This window comes from Miscanthus floridulus, chromosome 8 (assembly GCF_019320115.1).
Source record: "Miscanthus floridulus cultivar M001 chromosome 8, ASM1932011v1, whole genome shotgun sequence".
Taxonomy (NCBI): Eukaryota; Viridiplantae; Streptophyta; class Magnoliopsida; order Poales; family Poaceae; genus Miscanthus; species Miscanthus floridulus.
The window spans coordinates 36418871-36439576 of record NC_089587.1 but is presented as its reverse complement, the minus strand read 5'-3'; the positions used below and the strand labels follow the sequence as shown (position 1 = coordinate 36439576).

Genomic DNA, 20706 nt, shown 5'->3' with positions numbered 1-20706 from the left:
CTCACCACCACGGTACCACCTGTCCACCTCCTCATCCGGTCATCCCCCATCGGCCCCTCCCCTGTGCCACTGCCCACTGCCTCGTCGCCCCGTAAACCCCGCCGCTCGCCGGAGGCCGCCGCCGCCACCGTTATGCCATGGCCGTCATCCTCTCCTCTGCGGCGCCAACGACACTGACTCCTCCCGCGCGCCCCAGGAGGCAGCCAAGGACGAGCGGCCTCCGCGGGGGCCTCGCGGCGCGCCTCTCCGGCGCGCTCGGCCTCGCGCACGCGGGCGCCGGCGCCGGCGCCGCACTCGCCGCGCCGCTCTCCTACGAGGAGGCGCTGCGCCTCTCGTCCGACTCCGGCAGTGACGGGGCCGGGTTCGCGCTCCCGGACCTCGACCTCAACCTCAACCTCTACGGGCTCGTCGACTTCGTCAACGAGAACCCTCTCGTCGTCGCGGCAGGCGTCGCCGCCGTCGCGCTACCGCTGCTCCTCGCGCAGATTCTCGGCGGCGGCGGCGGCTCCAAGCCGTACGCCGTCGTGTCCGCCAGGGCGGCCTACCAGCGGCTGCTCGAGGAGCCCGACGCGCAGCTCGTCGACATCAGGCCGCTCAAGGACGCACGGGAGGCCGGCACGCCTGATCTCAAGGAGGCCAAGAAGAAGGCGGCTGCCGTGCCGTACAACGGGGAGGACAAGAACGGATTCTTGAAGAAGCTGACACTGAGGTTCAAGGACCCGGAGAACACCACGCTGGTCATCCTTGATAAGTGAGAACCTCAGATCCTGGTTAATAACTGCTATGTGCTTCTAATTGTTCCCCGGTTGGATTTATTAACTCGTTATCACAATTTAAGGAACCAATTTTGCTGCATTTCATTCAAAACAGCATACCAAGGAATAGCTATGGTGTAAGATCCTCAGCATGGCCACTTCTGATTAGTCTATGGTAATGAGTCCGTATCGATTTTAAAGAACCAATTCTGCAGAGTAGGTATATGCACTCTTGGCGTGTCAAAATTTCAAAAGTTAAATTAACTTGAAATTTAGTCTGTTTTCACTTCTTTTTGGGGATCAAAGATTGTCGTCTCAAATCCTCCTAATTATGAAAATTTTGACTGTCACGGAATCAGCGGATAGTTGATTTTTCTTAACCATTATAAAATTATTTTGCTGATAGAGCAATGCAAAAGAAAGTTATTAATGAAAACCAGAAATGATGCTTCAAATCTGGAAAGCTGAACAGTTCTCATGTACAGAGTACTTCGCAAATGTAGTAAGTATTCTAGATGATGACTTGAACAAACTGATCTGTTGGATTGGGATTATAGCAAGTAAATAGTTACTGCAGTTGTATATCACTTAAAGAGTGGACATGTGAATTACATGGAGAGTTAATAATTAGATACCTGTCCTTGAAAAGACCAGCAAGGTGTTATATTCAGAATTAGTGATACCTCTGTCTCAAGAAGAAGACTGAGCTTGTATTTTCGTATTAAATTGTGAGTACTTGTTGGTTCGTCATTCTACCATCACTAGTATAGTGTCACAATATTTTTCTTAACATTTATATGAATATTGTGGAAGTCAGATTTGATGGGAACTCCGGACTAGTTGCTGAGCTTGTCACAGCCAATGGTTACAAAGCTGCTTTTGCAGTGAAGGATGGTGCAGAAGGAAGCCGAGGATGGAAGGTATTTGATGCTTTAGGTGGCTTGTGTTTGCTGCCGTATAACATCTTTATCCACTCAACAAAGTTTCACCATTTGCTAGTGTCCCACTGCAGAGCAGTAACCTTCCCTGGAAGGCTCCTGCAAAAGGATTCAGTTTAGACTTGGGCGAGCTATTTGGGGTAAGTTATCATCTTGACCTTTTTTCGTTACTCTGTTTGAAATTATATTGTAAAAATTATAAGGTTTCAATGCATTGATTTTGGAAACTTTTATTTCTGTGACTGTTGAATGCTGAATCTACTAAGTAACTTACAGGATGGTTCAGACGGTTTGCCTGTGACAATTGGTCTCGCTGCAGCTACTGGTCTGGGAGTACTTGCCTACACAGAGGTAACTCTTGGTGTGTTTCTTTTCTTCAGGTGTTGCTTTGTTTCCATACACATCATGTGTGATCTATCCTGCAGATTGAGGCTTTGCTACAGTTTTTGGGGTCAGCTGCTGTTGTTCAGCTAGTGGTAACCAAGCTCTTGTATGCTGAGGTACATATTTATTTCCTCTCTTCTCTTGTTACTTCCCCAGCCAGACTTCAGTGGACCTGTTCTTAAAGCAAAGTTAGGGGATGTCCTTCCTCCCTGATTGAGGTCTGAATAGAAGATTATTTTCAATCCTGAAACCTTACATCTATTTATTATGCTCACAGGATCGACAGAAGACACTTAAACAGATCGATGAGTTCTTTAACAAGAAGGTTGCTCCAAAGGAGCTTGTTGACGAAATAAAGGTAGCTAGCCATCATCTTGAGCAGTTATTGTTAAATATTGAAATGTTATATTGTTCACATAGATCCATGTTCACTTCTCCAAGAGTGTATGGCTATGCATAAATGAGTTATCTGAAGATTGCTAGTACCATTGAAAATGGAATCTGCAGAGTACAAACCATTTTTTGTGGATTATGTACTCTTATGGTCGAATGACTTTATAGTAATTAGAATTTGAAGTGCCTATCTGAGCTGGAGACCTTGGTTGCCTGTTGATAGATTTGAAATGCATGGCCACTGGGTTACACTGAACACTTGTGGCTGCATATCTAGTTTTATCCAGCACCGCTATAGTCCCTTTCTCAGATAGGAATTTTTATTGATGATTTGCAATAATTTTGTTTAATGTTGCGTTTAGACCCATGACATTTGTTTTATTATTAAAAATCTATTATCTCACCGCTTTGTTTGAAGAGAAAATGCATGTTTTTCCTGAAGTACAAGAAAATAATGATCACTTAAATTTGTCAATAACTTTGGAGTTTTCTTACAAACAAAGTAAAACCTATTCAAAGGTTCCTTCTTTATTTCGAGCTATGTGATATTTTGTAATATATTGTCTGGCCAAATGTGATGTATTACTATTGGTGCTGAGCAATATGTATATGGTGTAACTAAAATGGTCTTTATATGGCATTGAACATTGTCCCATATAATAATTTGTAATCTTTCCATGAATTGTTTTCCTATATGTAGTATTAATAATTGGCAGTGCTCCTAGACACTGCACATACATTTCCTGTGAAATTACTAAAATATTGCCAGGAAACTCCATTGGCAATGGAACTGTTACTGGTGAAATTCAGTTAGAATTATTGTTTTTGAAGTGCCTTCCTTCTGGAGTTGAGGCAGCCAACATTGTTTTCCATAGAAAATGGTTTTTGAATATGTCATGCCAAATATTTATGGTTTACAAAATTCCTTTGTTCCATCTATAGGAAATTGGGCAGGCTCTACTACCTTTACCTGGTGATGCTAAAAGCCAACCAGCAACAGCGACTCCAGTTGCTGCCACACCAACAGAAGCTGCTCCTGCTGCTGCCACACCAACACCTCTTTCACCTTATACAAATGTCAGTGTAAACCTGATACTTTATAGCCATTGCACAAGTGAGCCTGAATGCCCATGCCATGCTCATTACTCTGCAATTGGAATTCCATGCAGTACTCAGATCTCAAACCGCCGTCACCCCCTGGCAGCACCGTGACTGAAGGCCCAGCAGCGGTCAATTCTGCACCTGTAGCAGACGCTAGCACGGAATCATCTCCTCCTCCTACCCCCAGACCTCAGTCACCTTACCCTAATGTGAGTGTAAACTGAAACTTCTTAGCCATCTGTGTAAAAACACCATTTGCATTAAGCTATGCCCATCATTCTTCGATCTGTGTGCAGTATCCAGATTTCAAGCCACCGTCCTCGCCTTCGCCGTCACCACCTTAATTAGGCAAGAGTAAAAGAAACCGGGTCTAGAGGATATTAAAGAAGTTGAGTTGTTCATATGGAGCCGGCATCTCACCAAAGGTGTATGTTGTACTATGAGCCTGACAGTGTGTCTATTAGTCACTCTGGCAAGTTTTCTGCAGCAGTAAATGTATATGATGTAATTTCCAGTGATAATCAATGTGCTCTGATTTTCTTTTTGTTGTCTTATTTTTTATACATGTAAATGTCGAATTACTAGTCGTGAGAAATGAGAGTTCGAGCCTATAGAGCTTGATATGTTTGACCAAAGTAAATGTGTTCTCAAAAAACAGGAAAGTCAAGTGCTTACTTGTTATATCTTCTATAAAAAGCTCTGTGGGGATGGTTTTCTGTAAGGATCTTCTATGCAATAGTTTAGTACGCATTGACTGTGCGATATTGTAATGCAAAGACAGCCTTCCACGAGGAGCGATCCGATGGCTAGAAAGACAGTCGTTCTCTGTGTGCTGTGGCGGCCGGTGGCGTTGAGGACGAGGGTGGCGGCAGCGGTTGGGGCTGGGGCACGCGATCCCTTCTCACCCGTCCCCGGTGAACGGCGGCACCGCGTAGATCTAGCAAAGGCAGTGGAGGAGGCTAGGTCCGGGTCGGACCCCTCCTCCCCGACCCCTCTTCCAACGTCGTCATGCGCATCGAGCTCCGGAGTGGCGCCATCGGGTGCGGGGAGGCGCCTGTGCTGTCCTCAGTCACGGCCGAGGACCAGCCCGCAGCGCTCGACGCCGCGGGACGGGCGTGCGCCGCGCTCGCCGACGCCCCCGCGGCGCCTCTCGGCGTGCTGCTCCAGGATGTTGCCAGTGTACTCCCATGACACGCCTTCGCCTCGGTGAGGAATCCGCAGCTTCTCGTCCTGACTCACCAAATAAAATTTGCCTTCCGTTGCGCGGTGGATTGACAAGTGTTTGATCATTGATACGTAGGGAACATAGGAACGTGATTCGAGTTAAGAAGTCTAGGTTGTTTGCAAATCTGAATTTGTCGAACGTGCTGTACCCGATATTGATGGTTCAGTTTAATGTCTAGAAATGGATGTATATGGCTTTCGGGCGCTGAACTACTGAAGTGATTTTGGATGCAAATGAGGGATACACAGCAAATCAAGCAATTGAAGTTCTTGATAGACTAAATGGTGCTTACTCCTGCATACTGTAAATTGCTAGAGTTCTCATTTTAAAGTTGTTTCAATATGTTGAACCTGTTAGCTATTTGTCATCTGAACTGTACGACCTTCTTCCAAGGCTTGAACTAAGTTAACATGTTTCTATTCTTTCATTGGTTTCAGAAACGGGAGTGACCCCTGTGCTCTTTGAGCAACCAGTTCACAGAAACCGGATTGGGACGATCTCCGAGATGTTAACTCTGTGGCCATGGAGAAATACAAAGTCGCTGTTGCTGCTGATGAAAGCTGTTGGAGTTTACTTGATGCTCAGAAAATAATAAATGGGAATCTTGCCCATGTTATTAACATCAAGCTCGCAAAGTTGGGGGTTCTTGGGGCCCTTGAAATAATTGATGCTGCAAAAAAAAAGCCAAATGTTGCTCTCTAACATATATGAAGAAGGTATAGAGTTACTATAAGATTTTGACGAGAGCTAAGGGTGTCGGTGTTTGATGACCGGCAACTCGTCACGGGGTTACCCGGGACAATGGTTGGTGGGCTTCGGCATATGCAGAACTCGACGGTGAACGCAGAGACAACAATTTATACTTGTTCAGTCCGTCAGAATAGCATCCTACGGCCAGTCTGGGATGAATAGTATATTGCGCCCTGCGCTTGGAGTTTAGACCATTAGGTCTGTTCCTCTACCGATCTAGGGAGCCATATCCTCCTTTATATAGTCTAGGGGGCAGGATTTCTAGTCGGTTACAATGTAAGTGTCCTAGTAGGATTATAGGGTAGTAATGTAACTAGGATTACATGTGGAAGATTTCTAGTCGGACTAGATCTTCTACCTTCCTTGCGGGGTACCCGGGGAGACTATGTCCCACAGGCCCCCGAGCTCTATATGGTTGATCTTTGGAAGCCTTCTTGTTCCTCTAGGTCTTGCTGAGTAGAAACAATCTTCGTCCGAGTGCTTTCTAAGAGAAACCATGTAGTGCATCTTGAAATCTTCAAATGGCGTGCATTTTTCGCAAAAGTGCACTCACTGAGTGTAGCCTCTGAGCCTCTTGCTGTTTGGAACAAAGAGTTGGAGGGTCTTGTCTGCAATTCCTTTTCGAAGAAATTTGGCTGTATCCTTTGAGGATATATATCCTGCAGCCCCCGAGCCTACAATCCGACATTTGGTAGTCGATTATAGGATCTTGTAAATGTCCTCAAGGGTGCAACTGAGTAACCTCCTAGGACAATGGTCAGTGACTGCTTGTTGCCGAGTAGCTGAAGGCTTGTGAATTTGATCTTCCATTCTTGAATTCGAGCACCTGAGCGTAGTCGGAGTGAAGCCGAGTAGGCCGTGATAATGGCTGAGCCCCCGGGCTTAGTGCCGCCATGTTCGCTTCGCTGAAAAGTACTGTTCGCTGATTTGTTATGAGAGAAAAACACTATCATGGCTGATAAGTTCAAGCGAACAGGGCTAAGTAGTGGAGGTGAACAAGCTTGTGAAGTAATAGCCGAGTAAAGCAGCGCGAAGAGCGTGCCTCGCCCAACGAAGTAGTGGTCTGAGTAAGGTAGCCCGTGGAGGCGCGTACCTCATCCAGCAGCATGGTCCAGATCTGGTCCCCTACAAGATAAAAATACAAAATTTTATAGTTATTGATATTCAGGATATCAAGTTGGGAGCAGGTCCCATGCATGTAAAATAATAGGACGGGAGCGGATCCCAGTAGTTGATCCCATATGTGTAAGCACTTGTATCTCCAGCGTATGGTCGTGAGGTTCATGACCGTGACCGAATAAGCCGTGCGAGTAAATGCGCCACAAATATGAGTTCGTACTACTCAAGTAATTTCACAACCGTTAAGAGGAGACTAGAGCAGTCGGCGCTGCGTGAAAAAAGAGAATACGCGTGGAGTGCATGTTGTCCTGACTACTAGCACGGAGTTGCGTGGGTAGTCGAGAATGCAATTATGGTATAACCACGGAAGCACATGTATAATATCCAGAGATATGATTAAAGAATATTTAGAAAAATATTAAAATTTGACTTACTTGATTGATGGCCGAGTAGAAAGCGCGATCCTGATGTTTCGGGCACCGGCTTAGTCGTCAAGTCCGAGTAGTCCAACATCTTAGCCGAGTAGTCGGTCACCGCGATGGAGCAGTCGGTTGTTGTGGCCAAGTAGTCGGAACTTATCGTCGGAGCTGAGTATAGATGTCCATACAGCTTGAGGCCTGGCGGCCCGGCACAAAGCCCGCAAATTTGGCCTGGCCCAAGCACGGCCCGGCCCGGTAGAGCAGGTCGTGCCTGGGCCGATACTCAAGCCCGCGGGCTAGCACGACACGACCCAGTTTTAAGGGGTCGGCCCGACAGCGGCCTGAGCGGTGAAGCGGTCCAGCACCGGCGCGTAGTGGACAACGACGAAGGCGCAAAGCGGCCAAGCCCACCCACGCGTCCGTCACCCCCCCACGCGACACGTATAAAGCGACGGCCGCGGGCGTCCCTCATCAACCCTAACCCTAAATCATTTCCTCCCTCCCGGCTCCCCCACCGCCTCGCTGCTCTTATGCTCGCGCCTCGCGGTCTTGCCTCTCGCGGTCTCGCCTAGCTCTCCCTCCTCAACTCTAACCCTAAATCATTTCCTCCCTGATGGCTGGCTCCCCCACCGACCACCGCCTCGCCGCTCTCGTCTCTCGCAGTCTCGCCTAGCTCTTGCCTCGACCGCTCGACGGTCGACACTTCGCTGTCTCGTCTGCAGTCTGCTGGAGTCTGACCTCGCTGACTCCGCCTCCGCCTGTCGCTGGCGACCTCCCCTGATCCCCACTCTCTGCCTCTCCCTTCTCCATCTCCCTATCTCCCCTCTAGATCTCGGTGATTATGTGAGTTCATTGTCCCTGTCTATCCCTCCTCCGCCGCTCGCCGTCCTTTCTAACCGGTGTGTCATCTTCTCTAGGTGGCCATCATCTTCTCCCGCACCGAGCTCCGGTTGCGCAGGTAAAACCCTAACCCTCCTCTTCTATCTTCTTCCATTGATCTATTCTGATGTGATCTTTTCATCCTCTCTATCTCTTTGCATAGGTCAGTAGCCAATGCGTCGTCCTCTAGCTGTGGCATAGAGCGACCAAGGCGGCCCCGCGTACCATTGAGGAACGGTGCTGGAGAGCCGTCCGCCATGGCGGCTGCTGATGACGATATCGTCTGGCCGTTCACCGGCAACGACGACTTGATCGCGGTAGGCCTGGCCGCTGAGGACGACGATGACACCGGAGAGGACGTTGCTGCGTTGTTCGGTATTGATGTCAGTAGCGGCTCTGCTGCTTCGACTCCGATCAATCTGGACGGCGATGGTGGTGAAGGGGCGACGAAGACTGGGAACCCGCTAGGCTCCAACTCCAACAGGTCTGCTCCATCTGTTTCTGGTAACTCTAATATTGGTAAGCGTAAATCACCTGTGTGGGCTGATTTTGATGAGATATATGAGACTGTGAATGGTAGGAAGATTTGCACTAAAGCTACATGTAAAACGTGTAAGCAAACCTTGTCTGCTAGATCTAATGCCGGCACCGGCACTGACGTAGCCTAACACACCATGAGCAGATGCTAGAAATATAATTTGAACGTTGAACATATCTAACAGTGACATATAAATAGGAAAGGCACGGATTATAGTGAAGTAGTGCTGAAAATCCAGCATCTTTTTGTGAACCTAGTTAAGCAAAAAAAAAAGCATCTTTGTTAAATTGCCATTGGAAAATAGAAATTAGGGAGCACATATTAAAGCAAAAGTAAGCAAAGGTAGATAATATAGGACAATCACAATGTATCAATCAACCAAGGCTGCAAGTCATTACATCAGGGATGCACATTGTGACTAACCTTGGTAAGACTCTGCTTCTTGGTTGTAGGAGGTTAGTTGCTCACTTAGTGAAATCTGGCCACAAGTGCAATCCTCCTATCTCTGAATCAACATTGAAAAAAGAAATAAAGAAAATAAGAGGCAAATAATCAATGATGAAAAGTAGGGGACGATAAAATATTGTTTGTTTTAGTCTTCCCTAAACTCAGTGATGAGTAGTTCTATGCTTGCTGCAATGTAGCCAAAGTCCATATTAACAATAAAAGTGAAGATTAACAAACAATAGAATAATATATTTAAGAATAGATAGAGGATAGTTTAGAATGTAGCTACCAATATAAATAAAGAGAGCACACTATATGAGCAGGTAGATAAATTAAGAAGGCATAGGGCACAACGTATGATTACATAGTGCCTCTGACATAATTAGTTTATGTCCTCTCTACACTCCAAGCCAGTCTCAGTGGAGAGTTTTATTGCGTTGTTTCCAAGATTGCCATGTCATATAGAATGAAATGAAACTTGGATGAAACACACCCACTCTCAATGCAAAAGTTTCATTCCATGGTTTTATAGACATTTAATTCTAAGACTCATAGAGAGTTGGTAATCGTGCCAAGAGAGTTTTATCCCCATGAAACTCATTTCTTCTCTCTCTTCATTAAAACACTGCCATGTTATCGAAAATGCATACGTGGCAAGCTATTAAATGCAAATGAAATTCTCATGAAACTTCCACTGAGACTGGCCTTAGGTACAGTCGTCTAGTCCGGAGTGATAGTGAAGAGTCAGGCTTTTAGTCAGCATTCATTTATCTATTCATTTAATGAAAGAGATGATGTCAACGGAGAAACAAATACCTCATCAAAACATATTCAAGGGCCTTGGAGATGATTGGTGGCACCTCAAGGGATCGGCCTGGCTTAAGCAGTGGGGAGCAGAGGGGGGCCTTGTGGAACTCATTAGCTACGCAATATACAAATAAGTCAACACCAATAAAAGAAATACAAACCAAACACAATAGGAAGCAGTAGGGAAAGGGGGAACAAGAACTGACGGATCCTTCTCCTGGGAGCTTGGCCGGGGACGACATCAGCTGGAACTTGACCTACACGACCATATCCTGCAAAGACAATTCATCCAACAGTCGAGCGCAACCATGGCCTGCAAAGACCATTTGTCGAACACACTAGCAGAGAATAGACCTTTGATCCAAAGGTCAAACCAGGCTCTAGTCCCGAGAAATATTGCGCCAGGGACTAGAGAGACCTTTAGTCCCGGTTGGTGGCTCCAACCAGGACTAAAGGTCCCTGCCCAACGGCTCCTGCGCCAGGCCGTTGTGGCAGGGGACCTTTAGTCCCGGTTGGAGCCACCAACCGGGACTAAAGGTCGACCTTTACTCCCGATTGGTGGCTCCAACCGGGAGTAAAGCTCTTGTCCCGGCTAGTGGCGTGGCCCAGGACTGGAAAGTGACCTTTAGTCCCGGTTGGAGATCCACCAACTGGGACTAAAGGCCCCCCCTATAAATCCTGCTGGCCGTCTTCTTCCTCCCCGAGCCCGCCCGAGAGCTTCAGTTCAAATTTAAGCAGTGTTCTTGCTCTTTCTCCATCAATTCTTCGATTCCTCCATCGATTTCTTCGATTCCTCCGTCGATTCTTCGGTTCTAAAGGTTACCAACTTCATACTCTCATGTTTCACCATTGTCTTATCTCATTTTGTTCACTATATATATATGGTTCTTTATTGTGGTTTTTTTTTCATTTGTAAGCAATTTGAGCTCAAAATCACTTCAAGCTTGCATATTTACATGAAGGAAGGTTAAAGTAGCTATTAAAAACTAGTATTCACCGTTCATTTGTAGCATGCATAGCACACTTCATTGTTTAGAGATATAGAGAATTTTAGAGTTTTTTTAATTTTATTTGTTTATAAAATGAGAAATTTATAGTGTATTAAAAAATGAGTATAGAGAGTAGATGGCAACTGCTTCCGGGTCCTCGGCCTCTCATGGGTTTCCAAAGCGACTTAGGCCGGGCCTCCCACTCATTGCATGCGACAAGTGTTGTGATGAGACAAAGATTGTGATGGAGTACCGAGTGAAGAAGGAGGGTCCCAACAAGGGTCGCATTTTCTACAAGTGTCCGGATCGCAATGTGAGTTATTTTATCGTATTTAATGACTATGGTTAGTTTATACCTATTTTCACGATGGTTGTGATTAAAGTTCTAATTTTCTGTTTTAATTTCAGTGGGATGGCACTGGATGTTCAGGCTTCTACTGGGAGGAAGAGTATGTTGAACTCGTGCAAAAATATCTTGCACAATAGACAGATATGGCGGCTAATGAGGCAGTGATCCAGCCGAAGAAGCCCAAAGATGTTGAACAAACGGGGGATCTGTCTGTTTTAGTTGGGATTGGTCGCAAAATCCTTGTGCTGCTGAAGTGCATTTTAGCTTTAGTGTTTTTAGTGGTAGTTGGGATTGTCTACATTGTAGCGAGGCTTTCTTAAATTTATAGCTTTTGTGGTGGTATGCATGTTGTATAATTAACTAATTATGTTCTAGGTTTTAATACAGTATTTATGTCATGTAATGTAGATGAGTCGGCATTGGATGTACAATGCTGATCGTCGCTCCCAAGAGTTCATGGACGGCGTGCATTCTTTGTTACGTGCGGCCGAGGCAAACAAACACGATGGTTTCATGTGCTGCCCATGTGTCGTATGTAAGAATACGATGGAATATGTAAACTCAAAGACTCTTCATTCACACTTGTTCAAGTCGGGTTTCATGCCAAACTATATTTGTTGGACGAAGCACGGAGAAACCGGAGTTGTAATAGAAGAAGGTGAAGAAAAACAATGGGGCGATGATGACATTTTTGCTGAATATGGTGCCTTCAATGATACTGCAATGGGGGAAGCTGAAGAAGAGGTGGGGGCAAAGGAGAAGCCCGCTAAAGAAGAGGTGGGGGCAGAGGAGAAGCCCGCTGAAGAAGAGGTAGGGGCAGAGGAGGAGCCCGCTGATGATCTTGGTCAGGCCATTCGTGACGCACAAAGAGAATGCGAAAGTGAAAAGGAGAAGATCAAGTTCGACCGCATGCTAGAGGATCACAAGAAATTGCTATACCCAACTTGTGATGCGGGGAAGAAAAAGTTAGGTACCACATTGGAATTGCTGCAATGGAAGGCAAAGAATGGTGTATCTGACAAGGGATTCTCGGAGTTACTAAAAATCCAAAAGAAGATGCTTCCAAAGGATAACGAATTGCCCAGCACTACGTATGAAGCAAAACAGGTAGTCTACCCTTTAGGATTAGAAATCCAGAAGATACATGCATGTCCTAATGACTGCATCCTCTACCATGGCACGGAGTACGAGAAGTTGGATGCATGCCCTGTATGTCACGCGTCGCGGTATAAGATCAGGCGAGATGACCCTGGTGATGTTGAGGGCGAACGTCCCAAGAAGAAAATCCCTACTAAGGTTATGTGGTATGCTCCTATAATACCATGCTTGAAACATCTTTTTAGAAACAGAGACCATGCAAAGTTGTTGCGATGGCACAAAGAAGACCATAAGGTAGACAATATGTTGAGACACCCTGCTGATGGGTCCTAGTGGAGAGCAATCGATAGAGAATTCCCCGAGTTTGCAAGTGATGCAAGAAACTTAAGGTTTGCTTTAAGTACGGATGGTATGAATCCTTTCAGGGAGCAGAGCAGTAGTCACAGCACTTGGCCTGTTACTCTATGTATCTACAACCTTCCTTCCTGGTTATGCATGAAGCGTAAGTTTATTATGATGCCGGTGCTCATCCAAGGCCCAAAGCAACCTAGCAACGACATCGATATGTACCTGAGGCCACTAGTTGAAGAACTTCTACTTTTGTGGAACAAGCTAGGTGTATGCGTGTGGGATGAGCACAAGCAGGAGCACTTTGACCTGCGAGCATTGTTGTTCATAACAATCAATGATTGGCCAGCTCTAAGTAATCTTTCAGGACAATCAAACAAGGGATATAATGCATGCACGCACTGTTTCGGTGACATGAAAGGTATATTCTTGAAAAAGTGTCGCAAGGTCGTGTACCTTGGGCATCGATGATTTCTTCCTGCAAATCACCCCGTAAGAAAGAAAGGCAAGCATTTTAAAGGTAAGGCAGACCACCAGACCAAGCCTCGCAACCGAACTGGTGAGGACATCCTCGATATGGTCAATGATGTGAAAGTAATATTTGGAAAGGGACCTGGCAGCCAACCTGTTTCGAAGGACGCCAACAGTCACGCACCCATGTGGAAGAAGAAGTCCATATTTTGGGAGCTACCCTATTAGCAAGTCCTAGAGGTCCACAGCACGATCGACGTGATGCACCTGACGAAGAATCTTTGTGTGAACCTGCTAGGCTTCATGGGTGTGTATGGGAAGCCTAAGGACACAATTGAAGCACGACAGGACTTGCGGTGTTTGAAAGAACGAGACAACCTGCATCTAGAGAAGACAGATGATGGACGCCAGTACTTAAGTCCTGCCAGTTACCCTCTTAGCAAAGAAGAGAAGGACAGCTTGTTTGAATGCCTAGATAGCATTAAGGTACCGTCTGGATTCTCCTCGAATATAAAGGGTATAATAAATGTGCCAGAGAAGAAATTTGGACACTTAAAGTCCCATGACCGCCACGTGCTCATGACTCAATTGCTTCCAGTTGCATTAAGAGGAATTCTACCACCAAATGTACGTCTAGCCACCATGAAGCTATGTGCATTCCTCAATGTAATTTTTCAGAAGGCAATCGATCCAACGGATCTAGCGAAACTATAGAATGATGTGGTTCAATGTCTTGTCAGCTTTGAGTTGGTGTTCCCTCCTTCCTTCTTTGATATCATGACACACCTCCTAGTTCATCTGGTCAAGGAGATTACTATTCTTGGTCCTGTGTTTCTACACAACATGTTCCCCTTTGAGAGGTTTATGGGAATCCTCAAGAAATATGTTCACAACCGTGCTCGGCCAGAAGGAAGCATCGCCAAGGGCTATGGAACAGAGGAGGTCATTGAGTTCTGTGTTGACTTCATTCCTGATATTAACCCGATTGGTGTTCCTGAATCGCGACACGAGGGGAGACTAAGTGGAAAGGGGACACTAGGGAAGAAAACATATATTGGTAAGGGTGATGATTATTTCAATAAAGCACACTACACAGTTCTACAGAACTCCTCCTTGGTAGATCCGTATATCGAGACACACAAGAACCTCCTCCGATCTGAGTTCTCAGGGAAGTCTGAAGCATGGATTACGTGTCAGCACATGGAAACTTTTAGCGACTGGTTGCGAAAAGAATGTCAGGGTGATGAGAGTATTGATGAGGAGCTGTATTTATTGGCTAGGCAGCCATCGTGGCATATCCTCACATACAAAGGGTATGAGATAAATGGGAATATATTTTACACAGTAGCACAAGATAAAAGGAGCACCAACCAGAACAGTGGTGTCCGCATAGATGCCACCGACCCTAGTGGGAACAAGCAAACATACTATGGCCGTATAGAGGAGATATGGGAACTAGACTATGCATCTTATTTTAAGGTACCTTTGTTCGAGTGCCAGTGGGTAAAGACGACCGGAGGCGGCGTAGCAGTCGACAACCAGTATGAAATGACAACAATGGACCTCAACAATATTGGGTACAAAGGCAAACCGTTTGTCCTTACGAAGGATGTGACTCAGGTGTTCTATGTCACGGACATGTCTACAAAACCGAAGAGAGGGAAAAACAACAACCACCCAATCAATGATGAGCCAAAGCGCCACATAGTTCTTTCAAGAAAAAGGAACATCGTCGGAATCGAAGACAAGTCAGACATGTCAGAAGATTATGAAAAGGATGACCGAATTTCACCCTTCACAGTGAACAAAGACCCTAGCATCTAGCTAAACGATGAGGACACTCCATGGTTACGGCGCGATCATAACCAAGGGACATATGTCAAGAAGAAGTTCATTACTGTGCCCGCTTGATATATATATATATATATATTATTGTTCAATAGTGTGTATTAGAGATATTATGTAATAATTGTGAATTTATGTTTGATGTTGAATTATGTCACGTTAAAATGATGTGAAAACAAATTTATGTTTGATGTTGGGATTATGTCACGTTGAAATGATGTGAAAACAAATTTATGTTTGATGGTGGGATTATGTCACATTCAAATGATGTGAAAACAAATTTCCAGTCGAAACACAAGAGTTTTTCTGAATTTAATTAAACACTATATTTTTGCATTATCGAAATAGTAATTTAAACACTATATTGTGTTTTAAAACTTGTTAAAAAAATTAAAACTTTAGGTCACATAATTTTCCTATGTGCAATAAAGCAAAATAAAATCTATATTTTTAAAAAATATTTTTATGTCTTTTATTTAATTTTCTGTGCAATTAACTATCCTTTTATCATTTGTGTAAAAAGAAATATATTAAAATCCTAATGAATTGGCGGGCAGCGAAACTGCAGTTCGGCTGCCCGCCAAAAACCTTTAGTCCCGGGCGCCACCACCAGCCGGGACTAAAGGTTACCTTTAGTCCTGGGCGCCACCACCAGCCAGGACTAAAGGTGTGACCTTTAGTCCCGGGCGATAACAGGGCTCGGGACTAAAGGGCCTTTAGTCCCGGCTGGTGGTGACGCCCGGGACTAAAGGTCCTCTCCCTTATATAGCCTCTACGCCCGCCCCGGCCCCTCTTCTTCCTCCTCCCCACTGCCGAGCCAAGCCCTAACAGACCCGCCGCCGCTCGTCCGATCCACCGCCGATGCCGCACCTCGCGAGCGCCCGCACGCGCACCGGCGCCCCACCGCCCCGACGTCGCATGCCCCGACTAAGCGCGCTCGCCAATGCGCTGCCCCCCGACCACCCCGGCCTGTCCCCGCTCCGCCGCGGCCGTCCCTGCCCCGGCCTCGCTCCGCCACGGCCGGTCTAGCCCCGCTCCACCGTGGCCGTCCTGGCCCCACTCCGCCGTGGCCGTCCCCGCCCCGGCCCCGCTCCGGCGCAGCCGTCCCCGACCCGGCCCCGCTCCGCCACCGGACTGGTGCCCTGCCCCCTGAACCGCCGGATTGGAGGAGAGGAGGGGCAGGGCAGTAGAGGAGAGAAGGGAGGTGGAGGAGAGAAGGGAGAAGGAAGAAGGAGATGGGAGGAGAAGGAAGAAGGAGAAGGGAGGAGGAAGGAGAAGGAAGGAAGAGGAGTCTCGGCCGCCGGCCACGCCCCTCGCCGCCTCATCATCACTGCCTCCGGACGCCCATCACCGCCGACCCCTACGTACGTCGATCGTCACCACCGACCCCTACGTATGTCGATATGTGTTTGTATGTGATATATGCAGAGGAATGCCTCGTTGTGTTGTATGCGGAGCAACGTCGTCGTTGTGTTGTATGCGGAGCAATGTCGCTTTGTTGTGTTGTATGTGGAGCAACGCCGCCTCGTTGTGTTGTATGCGGAGCAACGCCGCCTCGTTGTGTTGTATGCGGAGCAACATCGCCCCATTGTTGTATATGCGGAGCAACGCCGCCCCGTTGTTGTATATGCGGAGCAACGTCGCCCTGTTGTTGTATACCCTAGCGAGAATGACGATTCGCCCTAGCGAGAACGACGAATTCGCCCTAGCGAGAACGACGAATTCGCCCTGTCGTTCTCGCTAGAGCGAATTGTCGTTCTCGCTAGGGCGAATTCACCGTTCTCGCTAGGGCGAATTCGTCGTTTATATGACTTGTTTACATATATGACTTGTTTATATATATGACTTGTTTATATGACTTGTTTACATATATGACTTGTTTACATATATGACTTGCTGACATATATGATTGTTTACATATATGAATTGTTTATATATATGACTTGTTTATATGACTTGTTTATATATGTGACTTAGATTTATTTTGTTTATGACTTATTGTACATATATGACTTGTTTACATATATGACTTGTTTATATATATGTGACTTAGATAAATTTGTATATGACTTATTGTATATATATGACTTGTTTATATATGTGACTTAAATTTTATTAAATTTGTTAGATATGGCTGCCCCGGGAGACAACATGGAGGAAGAAATGATGAATATTATTGCCAATGCTGGTGAGCAGGATGTTGATGACGGAAGTCAATACCTAGCTCTTGAAAATGAGCAAGAAAATGTTTTGCAAGAAAATACAGGCGAGGTATATATACTAAATATATATTATATGTGAATATTGTATATATTTCTATGTACAAAAGATATTTATTTATTATTTTTTTATATGTAGCCCTTTGGATCGGCGACCACAACGGCGAAGAGCAAAAATGTTCGAGGACCAAAGAAACCACTGGAGGGCCGGTACATAATATCGGAATTCAACATCGAGACAGGCGAACCACTTGGTCCACATAAAAGGAAATTCGTGGAACACTGTGGGTACCTTGTAAGGGACAAAATTCCGATCAGTATCCGTGAATGGAAGAAAAAGATCAATGAACCTAATGTTAGTTTTGTCTCTGATGTTGACAAGAATTTGCTCTGGAATGATATCCTTGCCCATTTCACGTTGCAAGCGGATGATTATGATGATATCAACGATGATGAATTGAAGGAGCTAGTTCGATCGTGGGCTATGAAGAAGATGGCCACACAATTCTAGACTTGGAAGAAACACCTATACAACACATACATCAAGGAGAACAAAACACCGAATTTCAATACTGCTACGGACCCGATCTCGAAACAGAGGCCCTATTGGAATGATTTCGTAGAGTACAAGACATCAGCAGAGGGTGAGGCACGAGTGAGAAGGAACCAAGAGAATGCCTAAAAAAAGGTATACCACCATGACATGGGATCAGGTGGCTACGATACTGCCATTCTGAAGTGGCAAAAAATGGAAGCGGACATTATTGCCAAGGGGATCGAACCAGAATAAGCCAAGTGGCCCCCACGCTCGAAGAATTGGTTTTTCGATCATGGGGGAAGACTCGACCCACAGACCGGTCTGGCAGTGTATGGGCAAAAACTTGAAACAGCAGCACGCCGATTGGCTATTGCTATAGAAGCTAAAGAGATTGGTGTGTTCAAGCCCAATAGAGAGAAAGATGAGCTGACGTATGCCATCGGGACTGCTGAACACACTGGCTGAACCAGAGGCTTAGGACGCAACACTCCATGAGTTCATGGTTTCCCTAATGACAGGGAAACCTACCGAAGCTGCCAGAGAAGCAAGGAGGAGCAAGCAGCATGGGTGACAATGTTGGAGGAAATGGTGCTTGAAGCAAAGGAGAGAGAAAAAGCAATGGAAGCAAGAATGCAGGAAGAAATCAGAAAGCAAGTGCAGATAGCAATGAGTGCCCAAAGGCAGGCATCAGAGCCAGGAATGAATGTTAATATTAGCCCCCCTGGTCAGTTGAAAAGCAGCTACGCTTCCACTGAGCTGCCAAAGCAAGATGACGCAGCGCTGCGCTTCCCCGTGGATGATGTCACTACTCCAATGACATCAATTGAGCTACATGTTCCAAGGGGGAATGACACAATCAAGGTCGCTGTCGGTGTTTTTACTCCTCCAAACCCTACCAAGACACCAAGAATCCATGGGGCACCAATACAACCTGGATATGCTAGGGTCGCAGTGGATAAAGTGAGCAAAGGTTATGAGGATCTAGCTCTTGACATTCCTAGAGGTGATGGAGAGAAGACTCTAGGAAAAGCAGAGAAGGCATATATACTATGGCGCAAGCACTACATCATTATCCCTGGGGCGTCTGCTCCACCGCCAGCAGACATTAGGTGCGGACAAAAGTTAACAAAACAATTTTATGATAATTTTCTATGGGCATGACTAATAATAAGCATTTACTTATATCTCATTATTTTTTGTACTCACAAAGCATGGCCTCCGCCAACCAAAGTCCAGTTGTTGCTTCTCCCGACCATCACAGTGCTCAGGGCAATGATGACGCCTTCGAAGGCACTACTGCATCCCCACCATCTCCAACTCCTCCGCCGCCTCCAAGGAAGTCCACAACTCCTTCACCGAGGTCTCCAACGCCTCCGCCGCCTCTAAAGTCTGCACTGCCTCCAAGGCAGTCTCCAACGCATCCCCTGCCTCCAAGGAAGCTAGCCCCTAAGAGGTCCACCCCGCAAACGAAGTCGTTGCCCTGCCCACCGGCAAAGAAGCAGAAAGCAAATACTCATCCAGTTATTCCCCAAAAACTATCTTATGAGAAAAGTGAACAGGAATTAAAGGATGCAGTACAAAAAGAAGTGACAGATTTCTTTGAAGGTGCAAAACAGGCACGACGAGCGAGGGAGAACCCGGAACCATCATACTTCTTCCTACCTCCAGATCAGCTAAGAAAGAAGTTGGAACAAAAAAATGGGATTCTCTTAAGAGCGCCGCGAAACAACCGATATCGGACTATGACCGCTCTCTCACCAAGTCATGAGGCGGCGCAAAAAAAGAAGAGAGTAGGGAAAGGTGTTGCACAACTCGGACAACAATCGCAACAATCAATCCCCCCTTGTCGTTCCTAACGAATATGGTTCAAACTTAAACTTAGTGGCAGAGGTAGGCGGCTATGAGTCGTTTCTTTGGTTTTATGAGGACACTGGTTTGAACCTTGCCGAAGTGTTCGCTGAAGGACCATCTGCTCCGGAAGTGGATCCTTACAAGAAATTTGTACCAGGCCAGAGTCTATACAACCCAGAGAAATTAGGTGAACTGGGTACGCAAATGTACCTGCTAAACGGGTGGTACATGTCGGCGTCTGATGCGGGACAAATCTATCTTTCTGTCGGAATTAGAAACCACCATTACTTCCGTGGCAATGACATTATCTATGTCGAGCTTCCAGAATTACACCAACTATGCCACCTGGACTCTCTCGACAAAAATCTCATTAGCTGCTATTGTCTATAAGTGTGATTATTTTCTACTATATTCACAATTTCTTTATTATATATTCACAATTTTCATGTATGCAAATATGAGATAACAGAACTTAGAAACAGAAAGGGTAATGATGTTGGGTTCGTTGATCCGTATGTCGTATACAAACACCCTAACCCCCCGAAGGATTATAAGCCTCAACCTGAGAGAAATCTCATGAATTTCTTAGTGAACCAACGCGACAAGAAGGAGATACTCTTCCCCTACAACTTCAAGTGAGTATTATTATAAGTAATTAATGTCGATCATATATATGGGACATCAATATTTCCTTACTAGCTAGTTACCTCTCTCTCTCTCTCACACACACACACACATATATATATATATATTGATGGTCATCGATATGGCCAATAGTAGATTGAAAATCTTAGACTCGTTGAGAAAACCGTAAACGGAGTATCAAGACATGATAGATATTATACAAGGGTAATTAATTTAGTTTCTCTATAACAACATATATATATAATGGCGTCGATCTCTCAACAATTATTAAAGGTTAAATTATTTTTTTATTTTATTGGGAGCAGGGTTTGGAAAAGGTTCATTGAGGAACAAAAAATGAAACATTGCAAAGCGCCACTGGGTGTAATCGCACACAAAGTAAGTACTATAACTACACATTTATATTCAATTAACACCATATGATGATTTCAATTCACCCTAATTGATTTTTTTGTCGTAAAAGTGGGTTCTAAGGCAGGAGCAGGGTAACAACTACTGCGGATAGTATGTTTACGAGTTCATCATGGCGTACTCAAAGAGAACTCCTGAAGAGCAACTCAAAGTACGTATATAAATACTTTTTCCTTTATATTATTTC

At 45.5% G+C, this 20706-nt stretch overlaps 2 protein-coding genes across 2 annotated transcripts; both read left to right on the top strand.

The window, feature by feature from the left end:
* On the top strand, positions 1 to 4245 carry LOC136476177 (protein THYLAKOID RHODANESE-LIKE, chloroplastic-like). The gene is made up of 9 exons (XM_066473911.1): positions 1 to 751; positions 1573 to 1675; positions 1768 to 1833; positions 1970 to 2044; positions 2119 to 2193; positions 2355 to 2435; positions 3413 to 3547; positions 3640 to 3780; positions 3868 to 4245. Exons 1-9 carry the CDS (start codon positions 138 to 140, stop codon positions 3913 to 3915), a joined length of 1338 nt encoding a protein of 445 aa, XP_066330008.1. The 5' UTR covers positions 1 to 137; the 3' UTR covers positions 3916 to 4245.
* Positions 4246 to 4373: 128 nt separating this feature from the next.
* Positions 4374 to 6088, top strand: LOC136468872 (L-Ala-D/L-amino acid epimerase). Its single transcript, XM_066467280.1, is given in 5 exon segments — positions 4374 to 4445; positions 4535 to 4829; positions 5015 to 5080; positions 5234 to 5280; positions 5283 to 6088. Coding segments are annotated over 5 exon segments (696 nt in total). The 3' UTR covers positions 5499 to 6088.
* The last annotated feature ends 14618 nt before the right edge of the window (positions 6089 to 20706 follow it).